Raw genomic sequence first — 27,874 nt, 5'->3', positions numbered from 1 at the left:
ATTTCTTTTTGATTGATGTGAAGGTGCTTTTCCTTTTGGGACCATTTGCCCTGAATGCACCTGTCCGTCATGTGCGCCCCCCAGGCGTAATCTGAGGCGTCTGTTGTGATGACTTGCTTTGCTTGAGGCTTGCAGAATGGGAGGCCTGTGTTTGCTTGACATGCTTGGGCCCACCATAGAAATTCCTTTTGCAAACATGGAATTATTGGTATTATTGTTTCCAAACTGTGACTGTGTTGAGACCATAGGTTTTTTAGGTACCATTGAAGTTTCCTCATATGCAGCTTTGCACATGGGATTAAAAGAATGCAAGATGCCATGAATCCCAGAGCCTGCAGGATTTTCCTTGCAGTAAGCCTGGTACATTTTGCTAGTATTTTGAAGTACTGAGACAATTGCCCATTTTTCTGGTGTAAGGTAGGCCATCTGGGTGTTTGTGTCCAAGTTGGCACCCAGGAAAGTTATTTTCTGAGATGGTGTTAGCCTTGATTTCTCTTTGTTGATTGTGTATCCCAGAGAATGCAGTAACCGTGTCACATATGCCAGATGTTCCAGAAGAATGTGCTTGCTGTCCGCTTGGATCAGGCAGTCGTCCAAATAAGGGTAAATTTGTATCCCTTGAAGTCTGCAGTAGGCAATCACTGATGCCAGGCACTTTGTGAATACTCTGGGCGCAGTAGATAAGCCAAAGGGCAATGCAGAGAATTGATAGTGGATTGAACCTGCAAGAAATCTGAGGTATCTGCTGCAGCTTTGTCTGATTGGGACATGCAGGTATGCCTCCTTGAGGTCCAATGTTACCAGCCAAAACTCCTTGCCCAGCATGGGAAGAAGCTGCTGTAATGTGAGCATCTTGAATTTTGGTGCAATAGAAATGTGTTTAGGATGGATAAGTCCAAAATGGGTCTCCAGTCGGTTCCTTTCCTTGGTACCAGAAAGAGTCTTGAATAAAAACCTTGACCTTGTTCATGAGTAGGTACCTCTTGAATAGCTCTCATGCTTATGAGCTTTGAAATTTGTAGTTGTGCCTCTGCCCTTTGATTCTGTGGCAGGTTTGGCATGCCTCTCATTTTGGAAGAGTGTGAAATTGAAATTTGTAGCCTCTGTTTATAATGTCCAGGATCCATTTGTCTGTTGTGACAATATGCCAATTGCTTGCAAATAATGCTAGCTTTCCTCCCAAAGGTGCTGCCAGCTGAGACATGCTTGGCATGGAAATGAGGGAGTCATTGGGTTTGCTTCCTGTATTGTTGTGCACTGTCTTCGCCACCTCTTGGTGCTGGAGTTTGCCATTGTCGGCCTCTATATGATCCTTGTGATTGCCCTCTGCCCCTTGTGCATCTGTATCTACCTCTTTGGGGCTTGTCAGTGGCTGGAAAGGACCAGTTTTTGAAGGCCAATTTCTGCTAAAACGTGGTGGATGGACCTGTAAAAGAAGCTTTGACAGTTTGCATAGATTTGGCTTTTGCTTCCATTTTCCGTAGTATCTCCTCAGCATTAGTACCAAACAGCACATCCTTTTGTAAAGGAGCATCTAGAAGTTTAGCTTTCACATGATCAAGCAAGTTTTGTTCCCTAAGCCAGGCATGTCTGCGAATGACTGATCCTGTAGCAGCCGCTCTACTTGAGGCCTCTAGGGCATCATAACCACAATGTAAGGTGTGTTTACCCACTTGCTCTGCACTATGCATCATATCCTGCAACTCCTTCAAATCTGGTTGTTCAGGTTGAGACATTTTATTCCTTAATTGTGATAACAGGAACTGTTGATATTTAAGCATATGAAACTGACAATTTAAGGCCCTCATGGCTAGGGTGGCCGAGGTATATACCTTTTTTCCCCACCTTTCTAAAGATCTTGACTCTCTTTCTGCAGGAAGTGGATTCTTGGCAGTGGAGGCCTTCAATCCCTTGGGGCCTTGTGAAATGATTTCAGGGTCAGCATTATGGCTTTTGAAAAGAAATTGGTGAGAGTTAGGTACTCTGTAGTACCTATCAGGTTTGACTGGTGCAGGAGGCAGAGAATCAGGGTTAAGGCAAGCCTCCGAATAAACATCATCAAGTATGTCCAAAACAGGAGGTATCGCCAGAGGTCTGTGTTGAGGTAACAAAAGAAATTCCCCAAGTCTTTTCTTGGAATCTGAAAAGTCTTGGCCTTCCCAATGGAAGTGTTCCCTCAAAGTGTGCAAGGTTTCCCCAAAGGAAAAATCCTCAGGAGGAGATACAGAAGGAATGGACTGCTCTGCATCCGAATCCTCAAAAGGGGAGTAAGAGTGTTCCTCTACATCAGAATGTTCTGATAAAATGGATCCCTGATCAGAAGAGGGAGAATCTTCCTCCACTCTGGGTCTCTTGTCTGGAGGGGGTTGAGAACCCCTGATAAGAGTAATTAAATCCTCAGCCATTTTAAGCATCTGTTTTTTAGGCATGGGACCTGGAGATGGGCCCTGTGCAACAGGCCTCTTGGGATGCCTGGCTGCTTTGGATTTAGTAAAGGCCTTAATAGAAAAAGAAAATGAGGGTCTAAAGACACCATGGGTGGAAGTGGACCTGTCCACATTAGTAGGCTCAACATTAGCAAAGGCTTCGGTGGTTGTAGTCTGGGAAAGGGCCGAGGTCCCAGCGGTCTCGGGTACAGAGGACACCGCCAAAGGAGTGTCGTCGGTAGTCAGGGACTGCAAAGGCGTCTCGCTGAGAACCAGACCACGTGTAGCCTGTCTTGGCATGGTGTCGGCGGGGACCGTGGGCCTCGTGTGTCGGTCCTTGTCCTTGCGTTTTTTGGACAAAACGGTAGTCGGAGTATCCGATGACATTTTATAATCAAAGGCTTTACCAAAATAGTGTTGGGCGAACTCTGCCCGACGCTTAATAGTGCGTTTATTGAAGGTAGCGCAAAAGCGACAGCCCGAGACATCATGGTCTGGGCCTAAACAAGGTATGCAGAGGGAATGGAAATCCTTATGCGGTATTTGCTTCCCACAAGAAATACAATTATTAACTTTTTCTGACATCGGTCTGAGGCAAGAAAAGTTTCCCCAACGGGGTACTTAGCTTTAATGAAGACTTCGGTTTCCAATATTTCCGTAATTCAGGAGCTGGCCGACCGGCACTTGCGAACTGCTTCTGCTTCGGGCACCACGCAGCAAAAAAGACTGAAGAACATGGCGTCGGCTGTGTCTTATATACTCCGGCCTCACTGACGTCAGGAGAGAAAGTGACTACAACCGACGCCGGACCTAGACTTTGGAATTCGGCCGACCGAGGGACCGCCTGATGGCAGAGAACCCATCTGTGATTACTGCAGCTGTATGCACGATGAACATCTATATATTCCAACTCCGAGATCACACTACAGTGAGGAAAGGGCAAAAATACCACTCCTCACTGTACCGTGACCCCACAAACACCCTTTCATTTACCAGCATTTTCTCTCATGTGAGCATTCACTGAAGTAAACTTTTGGGTTTATAATACAGACCCCTCCCCCTAATCAGCATAATAAGGTCTTCTGCCATTTTAAGCATTTGATGTTTTGGCAAGGGAGCAGGTGCATGCAATTTTGTCGTCGTTTTTTTAGATGTAGCGCATACTCTTGGCCTAAGAAACTTGGTAGTTTTAGACAGAACTGAAGACGTGAAAGAAGTTGTCTGTTTGTGTCGAACATCGGTAGTGTGAAGAACTTCCTCAGAAGCCAGTGTCTGCTCAGTGGCTCCAGACCCATCCAAGGTAGAGACATCAGCAGGTTCCGTAGTCAAAGAAGAGTCTCACAGCATACCGGACTCTGAATGGGTTTCGGTAGAGGCCTGTGAATCCACTGAAGTGGGCATCAGGGGCTGCGAAAGCACCTCATTGAGTACCGGTGAACTGGGGACTAGATTAATGGAAGCATCATCGGCAGCTTTGGACCTGTACGGTCTGTCTCTGTCTTTATCCTTACTTTTTTTTTGGATATCGGTAGTCGGATGGCTTACCGTAGCCATTTCGGAATACGGAGATCAAGAACGAAAGTATCTAGTGACAAAAAGGGCCTGACGATGAATAGTTCGGGAGCTGAACAAGGCACAAAACCAACAGTGAGGTACGTCGTGGTTTGGGCCTAAGCAGGTGACGCAGTAAGAATGGAAATCTTTGTGTAGTATTTGCTTTCAACAGGCAAGACAATTGTCAACTTTCTCTGACATCGGTTAGAGCAAGAAAAAAGGATCCTCAACGGGGTACTTAGCTTTAGAAGACTTCAGGATAATTCAATTCGGAAATGAAAACTCAGGTAGCGGCCGACCGGCACTCGTGTGAACTGTTTCTGCATCGGATTCCTGATGTAATGGCGTCAGCTGCTTGTTTTTATACCCCTGATTACCTGATGTCAGTCCTGGTGCGACAGCAACCAACCCAGAAATACTAAGTCTCTGGTTTTTGGGCTGACTGTGGGCTACCTGAAGGCAGATAACCCAAATGCGATGACTGCAACAGTGAAACACAAAGAACATCTGTAAATACCTCTTCAGAACAATGACTCTAAGAAGTACATATGGAAAATAGTGAAAAAGGCTTCATCAGGGTACTTAAAGCTCCATGAAATAATCAAGAAGGAAAGATGGACACTCATTAACAAGCAGCCATATATTTCTTCTAGCCAAAGAAAAAGAAGATGGTGTGAGCCACTGTCCCTGCTGATGCATTGCTTTGGGGACATCCTGTTTTTACTCTTCTTCCTCAGCTCAGTGAGCTTCCTCCTTACAAAACAATACCTAGAGATGCACATATAAAATGTAACTTAGCTTTCCCTCTATTGCAGAAGTGTGCCTACACTTTTCAGCCTCATCAGTGCACAATAAGCTACGTCTGCATAAAACCTCTTGAAAAACAAAATTGCTTTATTCATAAAGTTTTCCCTCATATCCTTTTACATCTTACTGTCCATTACATTTAGGATTTTTTGCCCCCCCCCCCGCCAAAAAAAAAGCTAGGTACTAGCAGCCTTGCCATGTTTCCTTCCCTCTAGATATGCAAAACAAATTTCTTTTGGATCATACAGCATTACTGCTGTATAAATGACAGCAATTTTTTTCCAAACACTATCATCATAGTTTTTTTTACTGTGTCCTTTCAGTCACAGTTGAAAAGGCTACCTGAGCTGTAATGATAGGAAACTTGACACTGCTGGTTGACTGGCAGCAGAAGAGAGTGAATAGGAGTCATTGCATCTAACAAATTCTACTAGGGCGGCCGCGGTGGTGCAATGGTTAGTATTGCCACCTCGCAGCAAAAGGTTCTCTGGTTCGATCCTTGGCTGGGGTGCCTTCTGTGCGGAGTCTGCACATCCTCCTTGTGATCACTTGGGTTTCCTCCGGGTGCTCCGATTTCCTCCCACATCCCAAAGACATGCTGTAGGTGGACTGGATGCTCTAAATTGACCCTAGGCATGAGTGCGTGTGTGTGTGTGTGTGTGTGTGTGTGTGTGTGTGTGTGTGTGTGTGTGTGCGCCTTCTGTGGAAGGTTGGGCGCCGGGCTGGCAACTCGACACTGTAAAACTCCACTGCCAATCATGAGTGGACAGGTGATCTGCTGTGCTGACCCCTAACCGGGAAAAGCCAAAAGAAGAAGAATGAAAAATAATGAAACTACTTTTTATTGATGAAACAAGGAAAGACTATATATTTAGGGGATGGCAAAGAACATAACTCAGAAAAAAGTCACTGAAAAACTACTTACTGACACATTGTTCAGATATTCTTAAAATAAGCAGTAATTCAGAGCACCTCCCATTCTAAGAGGATGGACACAACAGTCTGAAAAGTGGAGTTTCAGTCATTTTATGAGGTTATAGAGTACACTATGGATAAGGAATAGCTTAGCTGTACATCAAAATTATGCCTGTATGGCACACCTCTCAACTGTTCTGCTTTCAGCACAGAGTTCTGGTTTTAACTTAAGTTTTCATCTCTGCTCTGTTTTGTCCTCAGAAAACTGCAATTTCTGTTTTCATGGGCTTAGTTGTACAGCCAAAGAGAGGTGCTTGTCTAAGGCAAAACAGTTAAGGGAACAAAGAATCAAACAGCAGAGAGCAGCTGGAATCTCAAAAGTTTCTTTCAAACCGTGTGTAAAACAGCATATATGATTGTAAGAATAAACTGTGAACTAAACCCTGTATTCCCCTTGTATAAAGTAGCTCAAATCAAGTTGACTACATTATTATTGCTTAGCTTGCTGCTCCTGCCAGATTAACTGCTGCACATGCGGTTCCATTCCTGAAGCAAATGCTGCCTGCAAGTTCTGTGACATCCAACAAACATGCGACGGTGCGAGTTAATATAAAAGAGTTGGGAGGTCTGAGTTTAACAACATCTGAGCTGTAAGCTCAGAGAACAGTGACAGGATGCTGATGCATGAGACCTGGTTACTGGAAACAATTTTTTTATGGTTCATGGTGAGTCACTGTACAGGGAAGCGATGAACACAGACAAATCTACAGAAGACTGCACTTCTGAACTTCAGAAGTTGCAGTCCCGAGTGAAGTTGTTTGGACTGAGATCTACAAATGTAAAGGAAGTATATACAACAGGTCACCTTCTGTATACTGGTACTGTGACAGCGGTTCTGCATGAAACTGTTGTTGCTGCCCACACATGACTCAGGTAAGATAAAATCTTGTCATTCATGAACTGTTTGAAGGTACAGATATTTTTTACCTCTTCCCCTCAGTATGAAAACTCCCACTTTGGTGTTAGTGATGGTTCTAGGTAAGATGTTGCTCAGTCATACCTCTCTAGAATCATTGATTTTCCAGAACATTCCTGATTTTGTCTCATATTTTGCCTTGTCCCTTGAAAAACTTTTAATTTTTTGGTACATCTTTCATGAAGACTGCAGTCAGGTGATGTAACACATTAGAGGTTTATACTATATAAGACAAAGTTGTCAACAGGATGTGTATGAGCATGAGTGTGTGTGTGTGTGTGTGTGTGTGTGTGTGTGTGTGTGAGTATAAGTATATATATGGTGTGTGCGTGTGAGTGAGTATGCATGTGGTGTGTGTGTGTGCGTGAGTGAGTATGAGTATATATATATATATATATATATATATATATATATATATATATATATATATATATATGGTGTGTGTGTGTGTGTGTGTGTGTGTGTGTGTGCGTGCATGTGTGTGTCTGCATCTGCAGTTGGATGTTTGGCTGTTTTGTACTGTTTGGACATAAACATGTGTAACTTGTCATAACGCCATAAGGATGTATCTGTTAGCACTACATTAATGGTCCTAGTTTTACAGGGCATACCTGAGAAAATGTAAATTTATTTATTATGTTCCTGCCACAGCAGCCATGTAAATTTATTCATAAGCAGATTTTGAGTGATGTGTTTCTGGATCCTCTGCTATGATTTTTAATGGTTCCTTGTTTGATTTTGAAAGCTGAGAGGTTGATAGTTGTGCTGTTACAAACAGCTCCATTACTATGCTTTTCAACTGTCCTTAATTTCTTCTCATATTTTGCTATTGCTCTACGATGTGTTATTCTGTGACAAAACATTGAGGTTTAAACTTGTTACGTAACACCAGATATTAGAATTGCAGACATTTTGTTATTTAGAAAATGTGCACTAATACAAATCTATTTCTAAGTGAAGAGAGTCAATAATTAAAAAAAAACTCCCTGACTTGAGGACTGTTCTTAATTTTTAACTATGTCCTCAATTCACAATAAAAGAGGTCGTAAGCTACATCCATCAGGTTATATTATGGTAGAATAATTATAAAATAAACCAGTACACTTCAGTGGAGCTATCAGTACTGCACAGAAGACCAAAATATGATAAAATACATTTTGCAAGTTTTTGACCATAGTGTTTTTTTTTTATTTTTTTATTTTAATCTTTACTCTTGTTTCACTAGGAATGTTTGGACTTTTCAATAATGGCTCAATTTTCAGCTCAAAGTTTCTGCATCTTTGGACAAGACGGTACACAGAAACCCTTAGGCTACACCTGATTTAGACTGTATATAATACAGTCATTCAGTAGACTTTCGTTTATTTGAAAGACTGTACTGCAGCCTTGTTAGGATTTTGTTAAATGTACACTCCGTGTCTGGATATGCAGAAAAGTGTTTTGTTGTTCCTTCTGTCCTTGTACTTTGCATCATGTGAGGTATTTGTTAAGGCAACTTTTTGCACAGTTCTTCAGATTTTTTTCTTTCAGCTATATCCAAAGTGAGGGTCAGTGATGACTTTGAAAAGGGAAAGAGAAAGTGACATTTGACAGCTGACTGAAGTAAATCTTACACCATTGCATATTGTATTTTTATGTTCATGCCAACAGTTATGATAGTCTGGAACAGTCACAACAACAACAGTACAGTTTGTTAAAAGCCCAACACCAAAACAGCCCAGCAGCAAAATGTCAACTTTGCATATTAAGATGTTTCTTAGAGGAGGGTTAAAATAAATGATTTTCTGGATGCAGTGATAACCCTGCTGCCTACTGGGTTGAGAACAGTAGTTAAGAAATGCAGTGATGTACCTTCAGAATAATATCAGGCCGTGACTCCACTGGCAAAATGAGATTGTCCCCTCTCTCCAGGACAGTGCTAAGCTGGTACTGCAGATGTCCACCATAAGACGACACCTAGTATTGGCACAAAGAGTTAAAGGTGTTTGTATTTCGTTAGTGCCACTTGCAACAACAGTCCTTTACTTCATAGACTTGTACTCTCTGTTAATTCAGACTTTACTCAACGTTTGAATTTACACAAATTGATATGATTTTGGACTAATACAAAAGGAAGGGTTCTGTGAGTGTTATGTAAGGCACAAAAACACAAGATAACTACAGTTCTTAATTCATTTGCATTCCTTTTGCTACAGCTTTAACCCAGAAATATGTCATTTATGCTTATCCTTGGTTTACTCAGAGGAGAATCATCATATTTTATTCACTGCAGCTAAACATAGTTCAGTTTAAAACAGTCATTCCTTCATTCATTCATTCTCAGATTACCCACTTAATAAAATAAGGGGTCACAGGAAAGCAACAGCCTATCCTGGCACCCACTGAGTGCAAAGATTGGAACTAATTCTGAATTAGGTTCCGGTCCATCACTGGAAGCACTCACTCATTCTCACACAGCACTCATATTTATTGGCAGTTTGGAGAAATGCCAATTCACTTACATTATGGGGGAGGAAGCAAGTGCGTACATTCAGCAGAAATCCAATAACAGTGAGACTGCAAAGCTAACCACTGTGCCACTAAGCTGCCATGAAAGAATTGCGGACTTGTTTTAATCTGACTCCAGTCAAGCACTGAAATTTATTTATTTATTTAACATTTGATGACTGGGAGAGCACACTATCAACTGGTACATTAGTTTTAATTCTGATTTTCTTGTACACATAAGCAAGGTAGAAGGAGAATAACTTTTACACAAACTGTATCGGTACTCAACTTACCCGATCCCCGAGGTAGGATGGTGGAGCCTGCCAGTACAACTCCAGAGTAACATCAGGGATATCACGCACATCGACCTGAAGACCGCCCCCTAGCACTTCAGGCGGTGGAAGTTCTTGACGATCTCCACTAACCAATATCCAGCCAGTGAGATCTTCATGCTAAATAAGAACATGTGCACAAACAATTTTTATTCAAATTTAACATAAAACCACTTAAGATATACACACTGCACTGATTATGTACAAGGTTTAGGTTTTAGACAACAAGCTGTAATGCTATGAAATAGTTATTTTTGTATTTGCTACATCATCTGGGAAGTTAATTGCTGCAGATAGGTTCACAAGAAGAGACTGACTGCACATTATCTGCTCATAACATAAAAGCACTCAAACGTGAGTTAAACTATATTGGGGAAACTGGGTAATAAAATTGGTCAAAAGCATGAAACAGAACATAGAAATAACTATGTGATGATCTAGAACAGTCATTGCTATGGGGACCAGTGAAATCTGGAGTTGTACATTGATGGGAACCACCAACATCAGAAAGGGTAAAATTTAACAGTATGTATCACTGATGCATCTACTTCTAGCTTTCAGACTTTTCAAGGATAAAATGAACAGAGTAAATTCCAAAGATAACAATCAGAAACTTATTTCCAAAAATCACATGAGGAGAAACCAGGGAAGAAAAAACATGTAAAGCCTCGAAGACTGGGAAGGCTTATAAAGGCCCAGCAGTTGTTAGCCTGTATACACCTGAGCCTATGAAGAGGAGGGGGCTAACTATGACTGAAGCATCAGCTTAGATGGGGCACATGAGAATGAGCCTTTCAAAGCAAGATACAGATCAGTGAGAGAACTAGTATGAGGCTGGAATAAGTTAAATTGTGACATTGGGATAAACTTTATTGTCGAGTCAGAATAATGCTCAAAACAGACTTCAATGGTGATACCATGGGACCAGGGCGACTTAAAAGGCTTAGTAAAAAAAAATCACATAGAACCCTAGTCATATTAACAAGAATACTAAAACAAAATTTGTAGCATTTTCAGAAGACAGAAACCAACAGCAGCCACGCAAGACGGCTCTAGCCAGTTCTACTTATCAGTTTTATCAATGTTTCTATGTTCCTTTCATCAAATGACTCTTTTCCACAGTTAATAGCATCCCCCACAGACAAAATGCAACAGAAATTATTAAGCTTTACATATGTTGTCTGTTTATTTTGTGACCACAAGCAAACAACAAGAAGTTGCAAATACCTCTTTCCTAAATTTTTGGGAACTGTGGCAACGGTCTGTGGCTCCAAAACAGAAACAACTGGTACAGCCCTTGGGATTGGCTGGATCCAGGTAGAAAGTTCCAAGTCGACAGCGGTCGCATCTATGTCCTTCGACATTTTCCTGAGGTGTAAAACAGATCAGTATTCAGATAAAGGAAGACACCCATAGTGCTCCCATCAACACTTCTCAGAGTTCAAAGTCTGCCATTCACAGACATGCACCATACTGGTGTCCCTGTAAGCTTTTTCAGCGGAACTCTCTAGATGCCCATTTAAGAGTTCAAGTTTTCACATCAGATAGACATCAAGATAAAAGTTATGATCACATTTTCAAAAATGTTTAACTGATATAACTCTCGTGATTAATATACATCTAATATCGTAAGGCATTCTCCAAAATTCTTGTATATACTTTTAAGAGTGCATTAATATTTGTTGTTAGGAAATTGATAAAATATGTATGAAAAGAGCTCAAGTTTCACACAATCAGTAATATTTAATAAAAAGTAATTTATAAACATCTGAGGAAAAATACGTCTGTATATATACACAGTTACACGAGAAAAGGACTTCTCTCCCTTTATATCAGTGCTAAACTTTTAAATAGCATTGTAGTTTACAGTTTATAACAGATTTGGATAAATTATACTGATTTTAATGTACTAACATAAAAATGTATGTATAAAAGGTACTGTTTTTACTGTCTTGTTAAGAACTGAGCTATATTTATATAAAGAAACTTACAAAGCTATTATTAAGCCATCATTTTCCGGTTGTTGTACCTATGTCTAATATGATTATGCTACATAAAGGCATGCTTGGTGCCAACAGATCGCTACACTTTATTGTAATACTTAGATGTTGACTCTAAACTTCTAGCATCCTTTTTTCTTTCATGTGAATCTGATAATCTCTTATCAAAAGTGGCAACCTACTGGGTAAGTGAAGTCCGCAATGTAGTGTTTTAACAGCTATAATAGAATGGAAGAGTTCCTTTTTTTAAGAAACTACCACCTCCATTTATTTCTGTAAACACAAGAATCAGATTTAACATAAAAATTCAGTTAACTCAGCACTCCCTGGTCACCCTATTACTCCAGTGTACATACAATATAAACACTGCAGTGACCATTAATATCCATTTTCATTTCAACAGTCTTGGTGTTCACATCAAAGTACATACTCTAAAACTGCTAATTATTATTATTATGAAATGATTAGTAAAATAGACAATAAAAGTGGATTTCTCAAATTCAAATAACAGCTAATGGTAAAGAATAGTTATGTAAAATCTTACCATAACCGTAGATGTCTTTCTCTTCCATGTTGCAGTATTCTTAGTGTAGGATTTCCCACCTCAGGCGATCCAAATGTCGGCTCCTATACAAAATCTTAAGCCTGGCTGCTGTTGGTGCGTGGGACATCACACGTAGGGCCATAAACCCGGGACCTTAAATGTGACATCTGGACCAACAGACCTCAGAACTTAATGCCCAGTTGGACAGTCCAGTAGAGAGAGCCAAATGATGTCAACAAGAGGTGCAAAGTGCCATTTGCTGGCTAGTCTGACTGTAGTTTAGTGGGTGCCCTTTAGACAGGTCAATAGGAAGAAGGGGGATAGGTGGGGGTGGAAGGAATACTGCAACATGGAAGAGAAGGACATCTATGGTTATGGTAAGGTTTTACACAACTATTCTATGTCCTTCTATTTTTATGTTGCAGTATTCTTAGTGTGGGAGAGTACCACAGCTTAGTTAGAAGGAAGGGTGAAAGTAGGAGGTAGCTGATTCCAGAAAGCCCTGCAGGACTGCCCTAGCAGACCCTGCCCTGGCTCTGGAGATGTGGTCCAATTTGTAGTGTCTTGTGAAAGTGTGTATGGTGGACCAGGTGGCTGCTTCCATAATGGAGGCTGTGTCCAGGCCTTTGAGGAAGGCTTTGGAGGACACCACATCCCTGGTAGAGTGAGCTCTAACCCCCTGAAGTAGATCCTTGCCATGGTGGGAGTATCAGAAGCAGATAGTTTTTCTTATCCAGCAGGAAATGGTTTGTTTGGAGACTGTCTTGTCCAGGGCTCTGGGGTGGAAGGATACAAACAGTTGGTTGGATTTTCTGATGGACTTAGTTTTGTCTAAATAAAACCTTAGTTGTCTGTGCACATCCAGGGAATGGAGTATACTCTCACTGTCATTAGTTGGAGAGAGGAAGAAGGTGGACAGGTGAATGGATTGATTTAAGGACAGTTCACTGACCACCTTTGACATGAAGGAAGTGTTAGTGCGCAGGGTCACCCTATCCTTGTGGAAGGTAGTGTAGGGTGAGCAGGCCATGAGAGCTTGTAACTCTGATGCCCCTCTAGCAGAGTTAAGGGCCAGCAGCAGTTACAGGTGTCCATGTGCACATTTGGAGTGTTGCAGCACTGGTTAGCTGAAATGGAGGCAGTGAGAGTCTTGCCAGGATGAAGTTTAGGTCCCAAGGAGGTGGGATGGGTTTTCTTGGTGGTCTGATGTGCAAGACCCCTTTCATGAATAATTTAACATCTAGCCTGGCTAGTAATTTCTTGGTGGTCTGATGTGCAAGACCCCTCTCAGGAATAATTTAACATCTAGCCTGGCTAGTAGAGGGGGTTCTAGTGGTAAGCAGGCAGTGATTGCAGATAGCTGGACTTTCACTGAGGAGTATGAAAGGCCAGCCTTGATAAGTTCACACACATAAATAAGGACTAGAGGGGTATCCACTTGAAAGGGATCCCTGTGCCTATGGAGACACCACTGGAGAATCTTTCCCATTTTGACATGTAGGATCTCCTTGTAGTAGGTTTCCTGGCCTCCATCAGAACTAAAAGCACGTCCTCAGAGTAGTGGTGTTGGAAAGGAATTAAAAAGTTTACCACCCAGACTGTTAGACCTAACATCTGCAGGTGAGGATGAATGAGAGATCCTTTCTGTTGTGTGAGCAGATCCACCTTGTGGGGTGACTTGTGGTGATTGCCCTTGGCTAGTGACAGTAGTAGGGGGAACCAGTGCTGCCTTGGCCAACAGGGGGTCACCATCAAGATTTTTGGTTTGTCTTTCCTGATCTTCAGGAGGAATTTTGAATGAGAGGAAAGGGTGGAAATGCATATGGAAACCATCCCTTCCATGGAATGCTGAAGGCATCTACCCTCCAGGCAAGTGGAGAGTGATCATTGGTGCAGAATTTCTTCAACTGTCTGTTCTTGGGGGAGGCAAACAAAATCTACCTGGGGTGTGCCCCACCGGTGGACAGTGTCTAGAAAAATGTCCCTGTTCAGCATCCAATCATGCTGTAGAGAGGATGTTCTACTGAAAGCATCTGCTTGTTGGTTGTCCTGGGATGGAATGTATGCTGCCTGCAGGAAAAAGTTGTTTCTGGAGGCAAGGTCCCAAATTTGGATCGTTATCCGGCAAAGGAGGTAGGACTTGGTCCCTCCTTGTTTGTTGAGGTACCACATGACTGTGGTATTGTCTGTGAAGCTTAGAAGGTGGCCTGGTTGCAGGATTGGGAGAAAGGCTTTCAGGGTCAGAAGGACTGCTGTCATTTCCCTCACATTATGTTTCTTTTGGAGGGCAGGGTGCCAGGTCTCCTGTACCATGAAGCCCTTCATGGTAGCCCCCCACCCTAGGTCTGATGCATCTGCATGGTTTGGGGTTGGGGGGGTTGAAGTGAAAGACCTGGGTTCAATACCATTTGGTGAATCCACCACCTTAGTTCTGCTTTGAGGCAGGGCAAGAGTGTAATCTGAAACTAGAGGGTGTTCATGTTGGGAACCACATATTCTTCAAGTCATACTGCAGTTTTCGCATATGCATTCTGGCCAAAGGCAGTAGAGGGATGGTGGATGCCATTAGTTCCAGGACCCACAGGAATTATCTTGCAGATATCTGTTGAACCTGCATTAGGTTTTGAAAGTGGGTAGAGAGGGAGAGAACTTTGTCCTGTGAGAGGAATGCCCACATCAGATCTGCTCTGATCTTGTAACCCAGAAAGATTTTGTCCTGCTGAGGTGTAAGGGATGATTTTGAGATGTTGAGGGAGAATCCCAGGCTCTGCAGTAGGGAAATGGTGAACTGAACATAGTTTTGTAGGATGTCCTCTCTTTCTGCAAGAATGAGGATGTCTTCTAGGTAAGGATAAATTTGGACACCTTTGGTTCTGCAAAAGGCTATAGCTGGAGCTAGGCATTTTGTGAATACCCTGGGTGCAGTAGACAAACCAAAGGGCAAGGCTGTAAACTGAAGTGTGAACAGGGCCCAGTGAATCACAAGTATTTTCTGTGGGAGGGTTTTATGGGGATATGGAGAAAGGCCTCCTTCAGATCGAGTGTGGCCATAAAGGCCGGGGATGGCAATAGTGGAAGAAGGGTTTGTAGGGATAACATTCTGAATGATGGAACTTTTAGGAATAGGCTTTAGAAAGGACAGATCAGTATTGGCCTCCAAGGGCCAACCTTTCTGGGGACCAGAAATAGTCTTGAGTAAAAGGCTTTTCCTTCCTATCCTGGAGGGACAGGTTTTATAGTACCTAGGTTCAGAAGGTCCTGTAGGACCTGAGTAAAAAGGTGTAGTTGATTTTTGTGGGGGAATGGAATGCCCCTTGTAAAGGGTTTTTCCTTCCAAGAGAGGAAATATCCCTCTTGTACTATTGCCAGGACCCAGTGGTCTGAGGTGATGGATCTCCAAAGGGGGAAGCAGTGGGAGAGGTGGGCTGACAAGGGGAGATGGGCAAGGCAGTCATGCATTGTTGGAGCCATTTCTGTCATGAAAGGGCTGTCTTTAAATAGGCTGTGAGGCTGCTGGTCTGCCTCCTGGTTCCTCTCCTATGTCTGGAAGAGGATGGGCTAGCAGAGGAGGGTGTCCTCATGACAAGGGTAGTCTTAGCAGGGTGATTTCTGTAATATTTAGCAATGGGAGACACCAGCAGGTGCTTGATGTCTTGAAGCTCGTTACTTTTCTCCTGAATGTTTTTAAAGAGGTCTGCGGACTTTTTACCAAACAGGAGATTGTGGGCTAGAGGGGCAGCTAGGATTTTTAACTTGAAATCCTCTGGTAGGGGTTGACGGTGTAGCCAGCAATATCTGCAGAGTACTGATGCAGAAGCTGCAGACTTTACAGTGGCCTCTGCTGCATCACAACTGCATCTAATAGAATGTCTGGCCACTTGAGAAGCCAGGAACAGTTTTGATGCTACCTCTGTCTTGCTAGGGCAGTCAGGTGTGGATGACAGGAGAGAAGAAGCTTGGGATACAAGGTCCAAAGCATATTTAATCATATAGGTTTGGAAATTGATAGCTCTGAAGGCTAGGGTGGAAGAGGTATAAACCCTCTTGCCTATCCTGTCCATGTTTTTACTCTGTCAGTAGGCAAAAGAGACGATGAAGGAATGAGTCTTGACTGCTTGTCAGGGGATACAACAATAACTGCTGGGTCTGCCAGGGGTGGTTTTACCAAAAATTTTTGTTCATCTGGTACTTTATAAAAATGGTAAGGCCTCTTAGAGGCATGTGGTTGTGAGTCTGGGTTTTTAGATGCTGAAGAGAATGCATCAAGGTAGGCAGGAATAACTGGTGGGATGGCTGAAGGGGAGGAAGATTCCACTTGAATTAACTCAAAGTATCTCTTTTGAGTTTCAGTCATTTGGTAAGTGGCCCATTTAAAGTATTCTTTCATCTTTGTGATGGTCTCCTCAAAGGTGATATCCTCTGGTGGGGAGTCTCCCTCTATGGATTCTTCATCAGGGGAATAGTATTCTAGTGGAGAGGCAATTTGAGATGAATAAGAAATGGATTAATCTGAAGTTGAGTAGTAAGCCTCCTATTCTTCTTCCCCTTCATGAGCCATGGGAGGGAGAAGAGAAGCAGTTGAGGCAGGCCTAGGACTGAGAACAGGAATGGAGGAGGGGGAAGAAGCCATGGGCCTAAGGGCCATGAAGGCCTGCATCAAGGAGTTAGTGAAGGACTGCCAGTCTGGAACTCCCTCTGTAGGTGGAGGCAGGTGTTTAGTTTTCTGCTTCTTTTTCAAAGGAGTAGTCTTAGGAGAAGGCCTGGATTCAGGGGCCTGGATAGGAGTAGGGGCTTCAGGTAATGGCCTCCCGGTCAGTCATCCGTTATCTTGTTCCCCCATGACATCGGTAGGGACCAACATCTGAGCTATCTCCGTGGACATGCTGGCTGTTACTTCCAAAGGGGCTTCCTTGAGGGGAGTCGCCAAAGTAGATGACTCGAACAGGCATCCCTCAGCTCCAAAATCCCCAACAGGGTACTTCGCTTTAGATGTCTTCAAAGCAGAGGAGCGAAGCAATCAATGTGATGGTCGACTGCGGCTGAAAAGCTCTGAGGTCTGTGCATGCAGACATCACATTTAAGATCACTGGTTTACGGCCCTACGTGTGACATCCCTTGCACCTACTGCAGCCAGGCTTAAGCTTTTGTATAGGAGAAGATGTTGGGTCACCTGAGGCGGAGAATCCCACACTAAGAATACTGCAACATGGAAAAGAATGACATCTTCCCTTGCCTTATGTCCCACCCAAGGTTTATGACAGGCTGTGTGGCCAGGAAAGAGAACTACCCCATACATGTTACCAAAAATATTCAGTACTACATTTCATCTTTCAAAATACATTGTCACACCCCAGCAAAGACAGCAAAAGTAAAGTTGTGTACCCACCATAAATGTAGATGTTTGAGTGTATTCACTGTTGCAGTCATTACTCTTGGGGTTATCCTGCTGGCAGCCTACCTGTAGTTGGCCTGAATTCCAAAGTCTTGGTCCGGCATCAGCTGCTGTCGCCTCTTCCCTGACATCAGTGCGCCAGGGGTATAAAAGATGCAGCCGATGCTATTTTCTTCAGTTTTTCTTGCCCCAGATGTCAGGTGCCCCCAAAAGGGTAGGCTAAATAAATAATGCCAATAAACATTCATGCACTAAAGTAACCATTTCCTTCATCTACAAGCAAATACACCACATAGGTTGTATAGAATAGAGAAGTACAGATAAACCCCAGCAAAAGAAAGGGGGATGGTGGGAGGGTAACCTGGACTGCAACAGTGAATACACTTGAACATCTACATTTATAGTAGGTACACAACTGTGCTATGTTCATCGTGTTTCACTGTTTCAGTCATTACTCTTGGGTTGAATCCTAAAGCTGAGGATGGGTGGCTGGGCTAAATAGGATTAGGAGAGGCTATGAGGCCCTGCAGAACTGCAGTGGCAAAGCCTGCTCTGGATTTAGAGTAGAGAGGTAAGTGGTAGTGCTTTGTAAAAGTGTGCACTGAACTCCAAGTTGCAGCCTCTAAGATGTCTTTGGTTGGTACTTCTCTGAGGAAGGCTGCTGAAGTGGCTGCTGCTCTGTTTGAATGTGGCCTAATGCCCTTAGGCACTGATTTGCCATGCTGTGAGTAGCAGAAACGAATGCAATGGCCTATCCATTTTGAAATAGTCTGTTTTGAAATAGCCTTTCCTTGTGGTCCTGCAGCATATGCCACTAAAAGTTGCTCAGTCTTTCTGAAAGCTTTACTTCTGTCCAAGTAGAAGCGTAGCTGTCTGTGTATGTCCAAAGAATGCAGAAGTCTCTGACCCTTGTTCTGTGGGTTTGGATAAAAGGTAGGCAAGTGAATGGTTTGGTTAAGGGCCACACTGGACACCACCTTAGGCATAAATGTCGGGTTTGTCCTCAGAGAAACCCTGTCTGGATGAAAAATTATAAAAGGTTCCACAGCCATGAGTGCCTGTAACTCTGAGACTCGTCTTGCAGAGGTTATTGCTAGGAGCAGAGCTGTTTTCCAGGATAAAAATGTTATATCAGCTGTTGAGGCTGGCTCAAAAGGAGGCAGTGTGAGTTTTTCCAAGACATAATTGAGGTCCTATGCAGGTATTGGTGCTCTCCTTGGAGGTCTTATGTTTTTGGCCTCTCTGAGGTACTGTCTTATTAAAGGATGAGAAAAGATAGGTGGTTCCGTATTGTAATGGGATGAAATGGCAGAGGCATGAATCTTAATTGATGAAAAGGACAGGCCTTTGTCCAGCATCTCATTTAAGTATTGTAAAATCTGAGGAATATTTGGTACAAACATGTCAATTCCTTGTGCCTGGTTCCAAGCACAGAATCTCTTCCATTACATCCATCACAGCTTTGGAGAGAGGAGTGTTCTGAATGGCTACATTATCCGCCATGCTGCCAGATTTAAGGTCCTGAGTTGGCTGTGCAGGATCTGATTGTTTTGTTGGGTCAGTAAGTGTGAAATTTGAGGCAATGCCCAGGCTGGACCTTGAGACAAGTTCTTTAGGACTGAGTACCAGTGCTGGCATGGCCAGTCTGGGGCAATCAGTATCATTTTTGTTTTTTTCTTGTCTGATCTTTAGGAGTACCTTGGGGAGGAGAGGCAGTGGAGGAAAGGCATATACTGAGTTTTTTCCAGCTGAAAGATAAGGCATCCACTTTCCATGCTTGCTTGTGATAAGTCCTTGTGCAGAATCTCTGTAGTTGGCAGTTGTGAGGGGAGGCAAATAGATCTATGTCTGGGCATCCCCATTTCCTTGTTATCGTGCTGAAGACTTGTGGATCCAGTTTCCACTCGTGGGGATCCATGAGGTTTCTGCTTAGTTCATCTGTCACAGTATTTATTTTTCCTGGCAGGAATTGTGCTTGCAGGTGAACTTGATAAGTCAATGCTGTGTCCGACAAAGTCATGGCTTGTCTGCAGAGGGGGTAGGAATGTGTGCCTCCCTGCTTGTTTATGTACCACATGACTGTAGTATTGTCCGTCTTTATCAGTAGTTGTCCTAGATGAAGTAGATCCTTGAAAGCTGTCAGGGCATTCTGAACAGCTAGCATCTCTTTTTGATTGATATGAAGATGCATCTGGCTTGTGGGCCATGTGCCCTGAATACATTTTCCTGCCATGTGGGCCCCCCCCCCCAAGGCATAATCTGATGCATCCGTTGTTAATGTCTGCCTGGCTGTGGGCAAAATGAATGGCTGTCCCTTGTTGTGGTGACAGGCCTGTGCCCACCATCGAAACTCCTGTTGCAGGCAAGGAATGAGGGTAATTAATGTTTCCAGGCTGTGGCAATGTTGAGTCCAAACACTTTTTAGATACCACTGTAGTTTCCTCATATGCAGTCTGGCATATGGAATTAGCAGAATGCAGGATGCCATGAAGCCCAAAGCCTGCAGAATTTTTTTTGCAGATAACTGGGTCTTTGTTGCCAACATTTTGAAGTAAGAAGTCAGTTGCCTTTGTTTGTCTGGCATGAGATAAGCCATCTGGGCAGTTGTATTTAAGCTTGCACCCAGGAATATTATCTCTTGAGAGGGTGCTAGTTTTGATTTATTTTCGTTTACTGTGTACCCTAGGCAAATTAGTAATCTTTTTACAAATGCCAGATGCTTTAGTAGAATGTCCTTGTTCTCTGCTTGAATAAGGCAGTCGTCCAAGTAAGGATATATTTGAATTCCTCTTTGTCTGCAAAATGCAATTACTGGTACCAGGCATTTTGTGAAGACCCTGGGCACAGTAGATAAGCCAAAGGGCAGTGCAGGGAATTGCATTGAGCCAGCTATGAATCTGAGGTATCTTCTGCAAGATTGTCTGATTGGGAAATGCAGGTATATGCCTCTTTTAGGCCCAAAGTTACGAGCCAAGCCTTCTTGCCCAGCATGGGCAGTAGCTGCTGCAGAGTCAACATTTTGAATTTTGGAACGTCTAGAAATGTGTTTAGAATAGACAGGTCCAGTAGTGGTCTCCATGCTTTGTCCTTTCTGGGCACCAAGAAAAGTCTGGAGTAAAATCCTTGTCCCTGCTCTTGCTGTGGTACTTGCTGAATGGCTCTCATGTCCATGAGGGATGAAACATGCTCTTGTGCCTCTGCCCATTGATTGTGTGGCAGGTCTGGCATACCTTTTGCCCTTGACAGGGTGTGAAAGTGGAACCTGTAGCCCTGGGACACTATGTTCAAGACCCATTTGTCCTGGGTGATCATGTGCCAATTTTGTGAAAGAAGTGCTAGTTTTCCCCCTACGGGGGCTGCCAAAAGATGAGTGCTTGGGTCTGGCAGAAGAAAGTCATTGGGACCGTTTCCTGTATGGCTGTGATTTGTCTTCTCCGCTTTTGGAGGTAGAAGCACCCCATTGTTTAGGCCTGTATGAGCCTTGGGGCTGGGATCTGCCTCTCGGGCATCTGTATCTGCCTCTTTGTGGCCTGTCTGACACTGGAAAGGACCAATTCTTTGTAGGCCAGTTCCTGCTAAATCTGGGTGGCTGCGCCTGTAAGAAATCCTTAACTGCCTGCATAGATTTCGCTTTGTCCTCCATTTTCTTCAACACCTCTTCTGCTTTAACACCAAACAAAGTATCATGCTGTAATGGAGCATCTAATAATTTTGCTTTAACATGATCGGGCAGATTCTGTTCCTTTAACCAAGCATGTCGCCTAATGACAGAACCCATAACAGCGGCCCTGCAAGAGGCCTCCAGAGAATCAAAACCACATTGCAAAGTATGACTTCCCACTTGTTCAGTTGCATGCAATAAATCCTGCATTTCCTTGTTTTCTGCACATTCAGAATTTGTTAACATTTTCTGTTTAAGCAGTGACAATAAGCATTGCTGATATTTAAGCATATGAAATCGATAATTTAAAGCCCTCACAGCCAAGGTAGCAGAAGTGTAAACCTTTTTTCCCATCTGTCCAGTGCCCTTGAATCCCTATCAGAGTATAGGGTTTTTTGCAGTGGAAGCCTTGATCCCTTTGGGACCCTGAGAAATACTTTCTGGGTCAGCAGCAGGGTTTTTATAAAGAAATTTATGTGAATCTGGAACCCTGCAGTATCTGTCTGGCTTAACAGGAGCAGGGGGTAAAGAGGCAGGGGGTAAAGAGTCAGGGGGCAGGCCGGACTCTGAAAATACATCATCTACAATGTCTAAAACAGGAGGGATCACAAGAGGCCTGTGCTGAGGTAGTAAAAGAAAATCTCTAAGCCTTTTCTTAGATTCTGAGTAGTCTTGGCTCTCCCAGTGGATGTGCTCCCTCATGGTATGCAGGGTTTCCCCAAAAGAATAATCCTCAGGAGGGGAGGCTGAAGGGATAGATTCTTCAGCATCGGAATCCTCATAGGGAGGGAGAGAGTATTCTTGGTCAGAAGAGGAGTCAGAGGAAATGGAAACCTGATCTGAAGATTCATATTCTGTCTCTTGCCTAGGCCTCTTCTCTTGAGGGGAATGGGAACTCCTGATCAAAGTAATTAGGTCTTCGATCATTTTGAGCATCTGTTTTTTAGGCATGGAGGCCTGTCCATGGGCTTGCTGCACTTGTTTCTTTGTCTTTAGTGGTGCTTTAGTCTTTGCCTTTGTAGCTGTAGTTGGTTTTATATATAACCGTGTAGGCCTGAAAACACCCTCAGAAGCCGATGCCTGCTCAGCGGCTCTGGACCCATCTGAGGGAATATTTTCCAAGTGTCCAATACCTTGAGTTTCCAGAGGCCTAGTCTGCTCCACGTGGGAGTCAGAAGCGGCCTGCGGCTCTGAGGTAGCGGGCGTCAGGGGCTGCGAAAGCGCCTCACTGAGAACCGGCGAACTGGTGACTGGCTTAGAAGAAGCCTCGTCATCAGTTTTGGACCTCGGATGCCTGTCCTTTTCCTTTTCCTTGCGTTTCTTGTGAATTGCGGTAGTCGGATGGCTATCCGACGACATCGTGTAATTAAATCTTCAGCCAAAGTAATGAAATGCAAAATCGTACCAACGCTTAATAGTGAGTTGGTTAAATCTAGCACAAAATCTGCAATTAGCTACGTCGTGGTCAGGGCCTAGGCAAGGAATACAATAAGAATGGAAGTCCTTATGAGGTATTTGCTTCCCACAAGAAATACAATTATTAACTTTTTCTGACATTGGTCTGGAGCAAGAAAAAAGTTTCCCCAATGGGGTACTTAGCTTTAAATGAAGACTTCGGATCTGAAATTCGAACACGAAAATCTCAGGATTCGGCCGACCGGCACTTGCGAACTGCTTCTGCTTCGGGCACTGCGCAGCAAGAAAGACTGAAGAAAATGGTGTCGGCTGCATCTTTTATACCCCTGGCCCACTGACGTCAGTAAGAGGCGACAGCAGCTGATGCCGGACCAAGACTTTGGAATTTCAGGCCGACTGCGGGCAGCCTGCCAGCAGGATAACCCCAAGAGTAATGCAACAGTGAAACACGATGAACATCCACCAATTCTACCTCCATCTTCCCAACCCAAACTTCCAGATTATCCAGTCCATTCATCAGACCTAACTTACCTAACCAGCCACACCATCCAATACAAGGGTTGGGTCTCCCACACCCACTTGTCGCTCGTCTTGTGTTTTTAAATAAGACAATGAGGCTTGGATGCTCATTTAAGATGTTTGTTACACACAGACACATCAGGATGGATGATTGGAACATAAAACTTAAATGAACTAGCTGACTGACTGACTGTTACATGCATACATGCTTTTACTCCAACTGCTTACACAAAATAGTGCTCTGCTTGCACATGCTCAGTACTTATATTCACATGCCCATGAACTACAGTGGCTTTAAAGGTACAACACACACACACTATGGTCTACATCCTCCCTCTTTGATCATTTTGTCATACAAATGAAAAATGACAATCAAATATTCATGCAAATTATATAAACACGTAAACAACAACGACAATCAAAAATGACAATCAGATATGCATGTAAATTATATAAACACGTAAACAACAACGACAATCACGTCCAGGTTGTCGTGTATCTAGGATTCGGTTTTGAGATACGACCTGACCTCGTAATATAATAATCAGTACTGGGTTGAGCAACAGGGACAGTTACTGGGGAGTACTCTTCATCAGGAACTTCAGGGATACTTTTAGGAACAGAAGACAAATTATTCTCTGGAACAGCAACATTCGATAGCATACTCTGAGAATTAGAGTCTCCAATACAAACAAGATGCTATAACACTGGCTTGGACACCAGCAATAAATGTTTCCAATTATAACTAAATTCCACTCCTTGTGACGATGTATGATCTTGGTTCCTCACATACATGTTTTACAAGTCCTACTCGATCAAAACCTTTTGCTGTCTGCATCCTCACTCTCTCTCCTTCTTTTAATGGATTGAGAGGTTTGTTGGTTTTGTCATAATGGAATTTCTGTGACAAATGCTTTTTCATGAGTTGGGCTTTTACTGCTTTGTTGTTTTTAGCACTTGGAATCAACAAAGTCTTACTGATTGGTAGTGTAGTTCTGGTTTGTCTCGACGCAAGTCTCTGAGCAGGTGAACCAAGAAGATTGCCTCGAGGAATGTTTCTGAGATTAAGCAAATTGAGAAAAATATTGGTTTTGTCTCATTTGGATTTCTCCACTTTGAACTGCATGTTCAGCCAAGCCATTAGATTATGGATACTCAGGACTACTAGTAACATGAACAAAATTTCATGTCTCACCAAAGCTTTTGAACTGCTGACTTGTAAACTTTGCACTTGTCAGAAACGACTTTGTGACTACCATGGACAGAAAAATGTCTCTTCAGTTTCATAATGGCAGTACTGGCAGTTAGGTTAGGAAGCAGGTGAATCTCAAACCAATGTGAATGCGAGTCTACTAATACCAAATAATGCTGACCATTCCATTCGAAAATATCTATAGCTACTGTTGACCAAGGTAGTTCAGGGATCTGGTTTAGCTGAAGTGGTTCTTTTTGTTGGTGCAGTTTAGTACAAGCTGAGATTTCCTTCTCAGTATCTTTTGACATAGAAGACCAAAATACTAGTCCTCTCGCCCTTCTTTTGGTAGAATCAGTTCCTGGTTGACTTCAGTGCAAGATTTTAATGCACTCTTGTTGCAAGGATTTTGGAATTACCACTTTTGAACCTTTCATGATGATACCATCTTCCAGCAAAATCGCATCTCTATAAGGAAAATACTGCTGCACATTTAGTGGTAAACAAGATTGTTTTGCAGGTGATCCTTGACCGACAAAATGGTTCAGCTTCAGGAGAATTGGATATGAAGCTGTGTGATTTATGAGCTCATCAAGACATGTGGAAGAAAAATTTCTGACTTCTATAACTTCAAAATCAGCACTCTCATTGTCATGCTGGTCAGTGGTTAGTGTCATTGTCATGCTGGTCAGTGGTTAGTGTCATTGTCATGCTGGTCAGTGGTTTGTCTGGGCGATTGGGATAAAGTATCAGAAGATAAAGAAGTTTGCCTCTTGTGTAAACAAGATTGAAATTGTACTTTTGCAATTTTAACATCACACATTGCAATCTAGCTGCAGCTGGGTGCATTGGTTTTCTCAAAATAGTAACCAGATGTTGGTGGTCAGTCTCTATCTGTACAGGTCAACGATAAATATAACCATTGAACTTCAAACTTGCAAACACTATTGCCAAAAGCTCTTTTTAGTTTGTGCATACTGCATCTCAGTTTGGGTTACAGTTCTAGATGCATAGGCTACTGGTCTACCCTCTTGAAGAATAACTGCACCAAGGCCATATTCTGAAGTATCAATGGAAAAAGTTACAGGTTTGTGAACATCATAATAGCTCACTGTGGGTGGACTGGCAATTTTCTCTTTCAGGACATCAAATGCTGTTTGGTGTTGTTCCAACCAGGACCAAGTTACATTTTTGCATGTCAGCTCTCATAGCACTGTTGAAGCTCACTTAAATCAGGAATGAACTTGCCTAAATAGTTGACCATGATAAGGAAATGTTGTAAAGATGTGGCATTGTTTGGAGCTGGCATCTCAAGAATTGCAGCTTGATTGGACGGGCCTGGGTGTAAGTCTGAACTGGTAAACAAATAACCCACATAAGTCACTTCTTTCAGCCTGAATTTACACTTTTGAGGATTCAGCTTAAGGTTCACCTCACTGGCATGATCTAGAACTTTCTGGAGGTTTCTAACATGTTTGAGTTCACCATTACCTCCAACAAGAATATCATCTACTATAACAGTACAGGGGTAGCCTGAAAAAATGTTCTCCATCGCACATTGGAAGACTTCACTGGCAGAATTTATTCCAAATGGCATTCTCAAAAATCCTTACCTTCCAAATGGTGCACTGAAAGTGGTCAGCAAGGAAGATTTTCAATTGATGAAAAATTTGCCAAAATTTATTTTTTGCATCTAAGAGAGAAAAACAGTGGCATTTGGCATGACAGCAGTGACTTCTTCAATGGGTCGCATCAGACGATGAGGTTGTTTGAGTGCTTTGTTCAAATCTCGTGGATCTATACATATTCAAATGTTATATGAGCTTTTCTTATGAGCTACTACCATGCAGGATACCCATTCAGTTGGCTCTTCTACTGGACAAATTACTCCTAGCTTCACCATTCTGTCTAGCTCTGCTTTTAACTCTGTCCTGCATTGCTACTGGAACTTTCTGTGCTGGTCTGACAACTGGGCTTACCTTGTAGTCTAACTTCATGGAGTACACGACTGGGAATTTGCCAAGCTCGTCTTTGAAAATATCAGCATATTCAGAAAAAATATTCTGTGTGAAACCTTCGTTGTTATTGATGATTACCCAGTGGACTTCTTTATTAAATTAAATTGGTCCTATTTTCAAACTATCTTTGAGGGCTTTAAATGACTGCATGTATCTTTTGACTATATAAAACTGCAAGTCATGGCTGTTCCCAGCAGAATAGTTTGAAAACACTACTGAGCCTTCAGTTTGAATCGCTTCACCACCATACTCAACAAGCTTCGCACACTTTGCCAAATCAAGTTTTTCACCAGCTTCCACTTTAGCAAACATTTCTGCTGACATAACATTGCACTTTGAACCAGTTTCAGCTTTGAGCTGTACAGGTCTCCCATTAATCAAAACAGTACAAAATACTTTGCTCTTTGCCAACAAATCTACTGCATTAACCTTTTCCTCAAGCACAGAGACACCATCAACATAAAAAGTAGGGTCGCAGCTTTCTATTTGATCAACTTGCTTTTCTGAATGCTCTCTCTTAATAAAAGAAATGTGCCTCTTTAGATTTACAAAGCTTTCTGAAATGATTCCACTTTTTACATCTGTGGCATTGCTGACCAAAGGCTAAGCACTTCTCTTGTTTGGGTTCCTGACTGCCTCCATAACGACAGTTGACTATGAGGTTTACCATGGGTTTTGATAAATCACGCCTCAGTTTTGCTGCATGTGCCCTGAGTTTTACTAAGGCTGCCCTGGGCGTCATTGTGGGGGCAGCGCCCTTTGGCCTATATCTCTAATGTTGTGCTGCATACTGTCAACATTCATGCTGGAAGAAGCTGCAGGCATGCTCTTCTCATTCGTAAGCATGTTTGTGTGCTTTTCTGTAAGCTCATATATCTGAGAAATCTCTATGGCTTTTCTAAAATTAAATCACTGCCTCAAAGCAAATCTTTTTGACTGCATCATTATTAACACCACATGCAAGCCTGTCTTTTATCAAGTCATCTATCAGATCATCAAATCTGCACATTTTTGCCTTGTTTCTCAAGTCAGTTGTATATGCTGAAAAATTGTTACCATGGTTTTGATCTCTTGTGTAAGATATGTGTCTTTCCATTGTAATATTCATTTGAGGGTTGCACATTTCTCTAAATTTACTTTTAAGCACTCAGGGTCTTCCCGCGTTTCAGCCTGTACCACAATATGGTGGTCTTCCTCCTTCTCTGCATAAGCAGCAGATGCATACACAAATGAATGTTCTCTTTCAAATTGAGCAGAATAAATGCTTTTGTACGTGCGTCTCTATCAGAAAAAGCAGCCTGTATGAAAATATCATACTCTTGCTCAAACACTCTCCAATTTTCTGAAACATTATCAAACACAAGCAGAGTAGGTCTGCAAAATCCCTCTGCCATGCCAAATAATTTTCAAACACACACCAGATACTTGTAATAATTTTCAACTGCATAACAGACTTTTTGAAATAACTGTACTCTTTGAAAAGACTGTACTGTTACATTGCACACATTGCCAGCACTTTGCACACTTTGAATAGCTTTCGTTAATGCGAAAAAGTAGCACATTGCAAAAAAATATGTTTCCTTGCTCTTTTTCGAACATTTTATACAATTCAGATTTTGTTTCAAACATTTTTCA

General features: G+C 42.6%; 1 protein-coding gene across 1 annotated transcript in view; it reads right to left on the bottom strand.

The window, feature by feature from the left end:
* LAMA5 (laminin subunit alpha 5) overlaps positions 1-27,874 on the bottom strand; it is a 1,615,491-nt gene that overhangs the window by 568,807 nt on the left and 1,018,810 nt on the right. Inside the window, exons 37-39 of the mRNA XM_044090412.1 lie at positions 10,725-10,865; positions 9,459-9,617; positions 8,530-8,634 (exon numbers count right to left, since the gene is read on the bottom strand). Of these exons, the coding sequence (XP_043946347.1) occupies positions 8,530-8,634; positions 9,459-9,617; positions 10,725-10,865 (405 nt within the window). The remainder of the gene's footprint in view (positions 1-8,529; positions 8,635-9,458; positions 9,618-10,724; positions 10,866-27,874) is intronic.

Source organism: Protopterus annectens, chromosome 12.part0 (assembly GCF_019279795.1).
Source record: "Protopterus annectens isolate FY-2018-M chromosome 12.part0, PAN1.0, whole genome shotgun sequence".
Lineage (NCBI taxonomy): Eukaryota > Metazoa > Chordata > Ceratodontiformes > Protopteridae > Protopterus > Protopterus annectens.
Note: the sequence above shows the minus strand (reverse complement) of the source record. Positions and strands in the feature narration are given on the sequence as shown.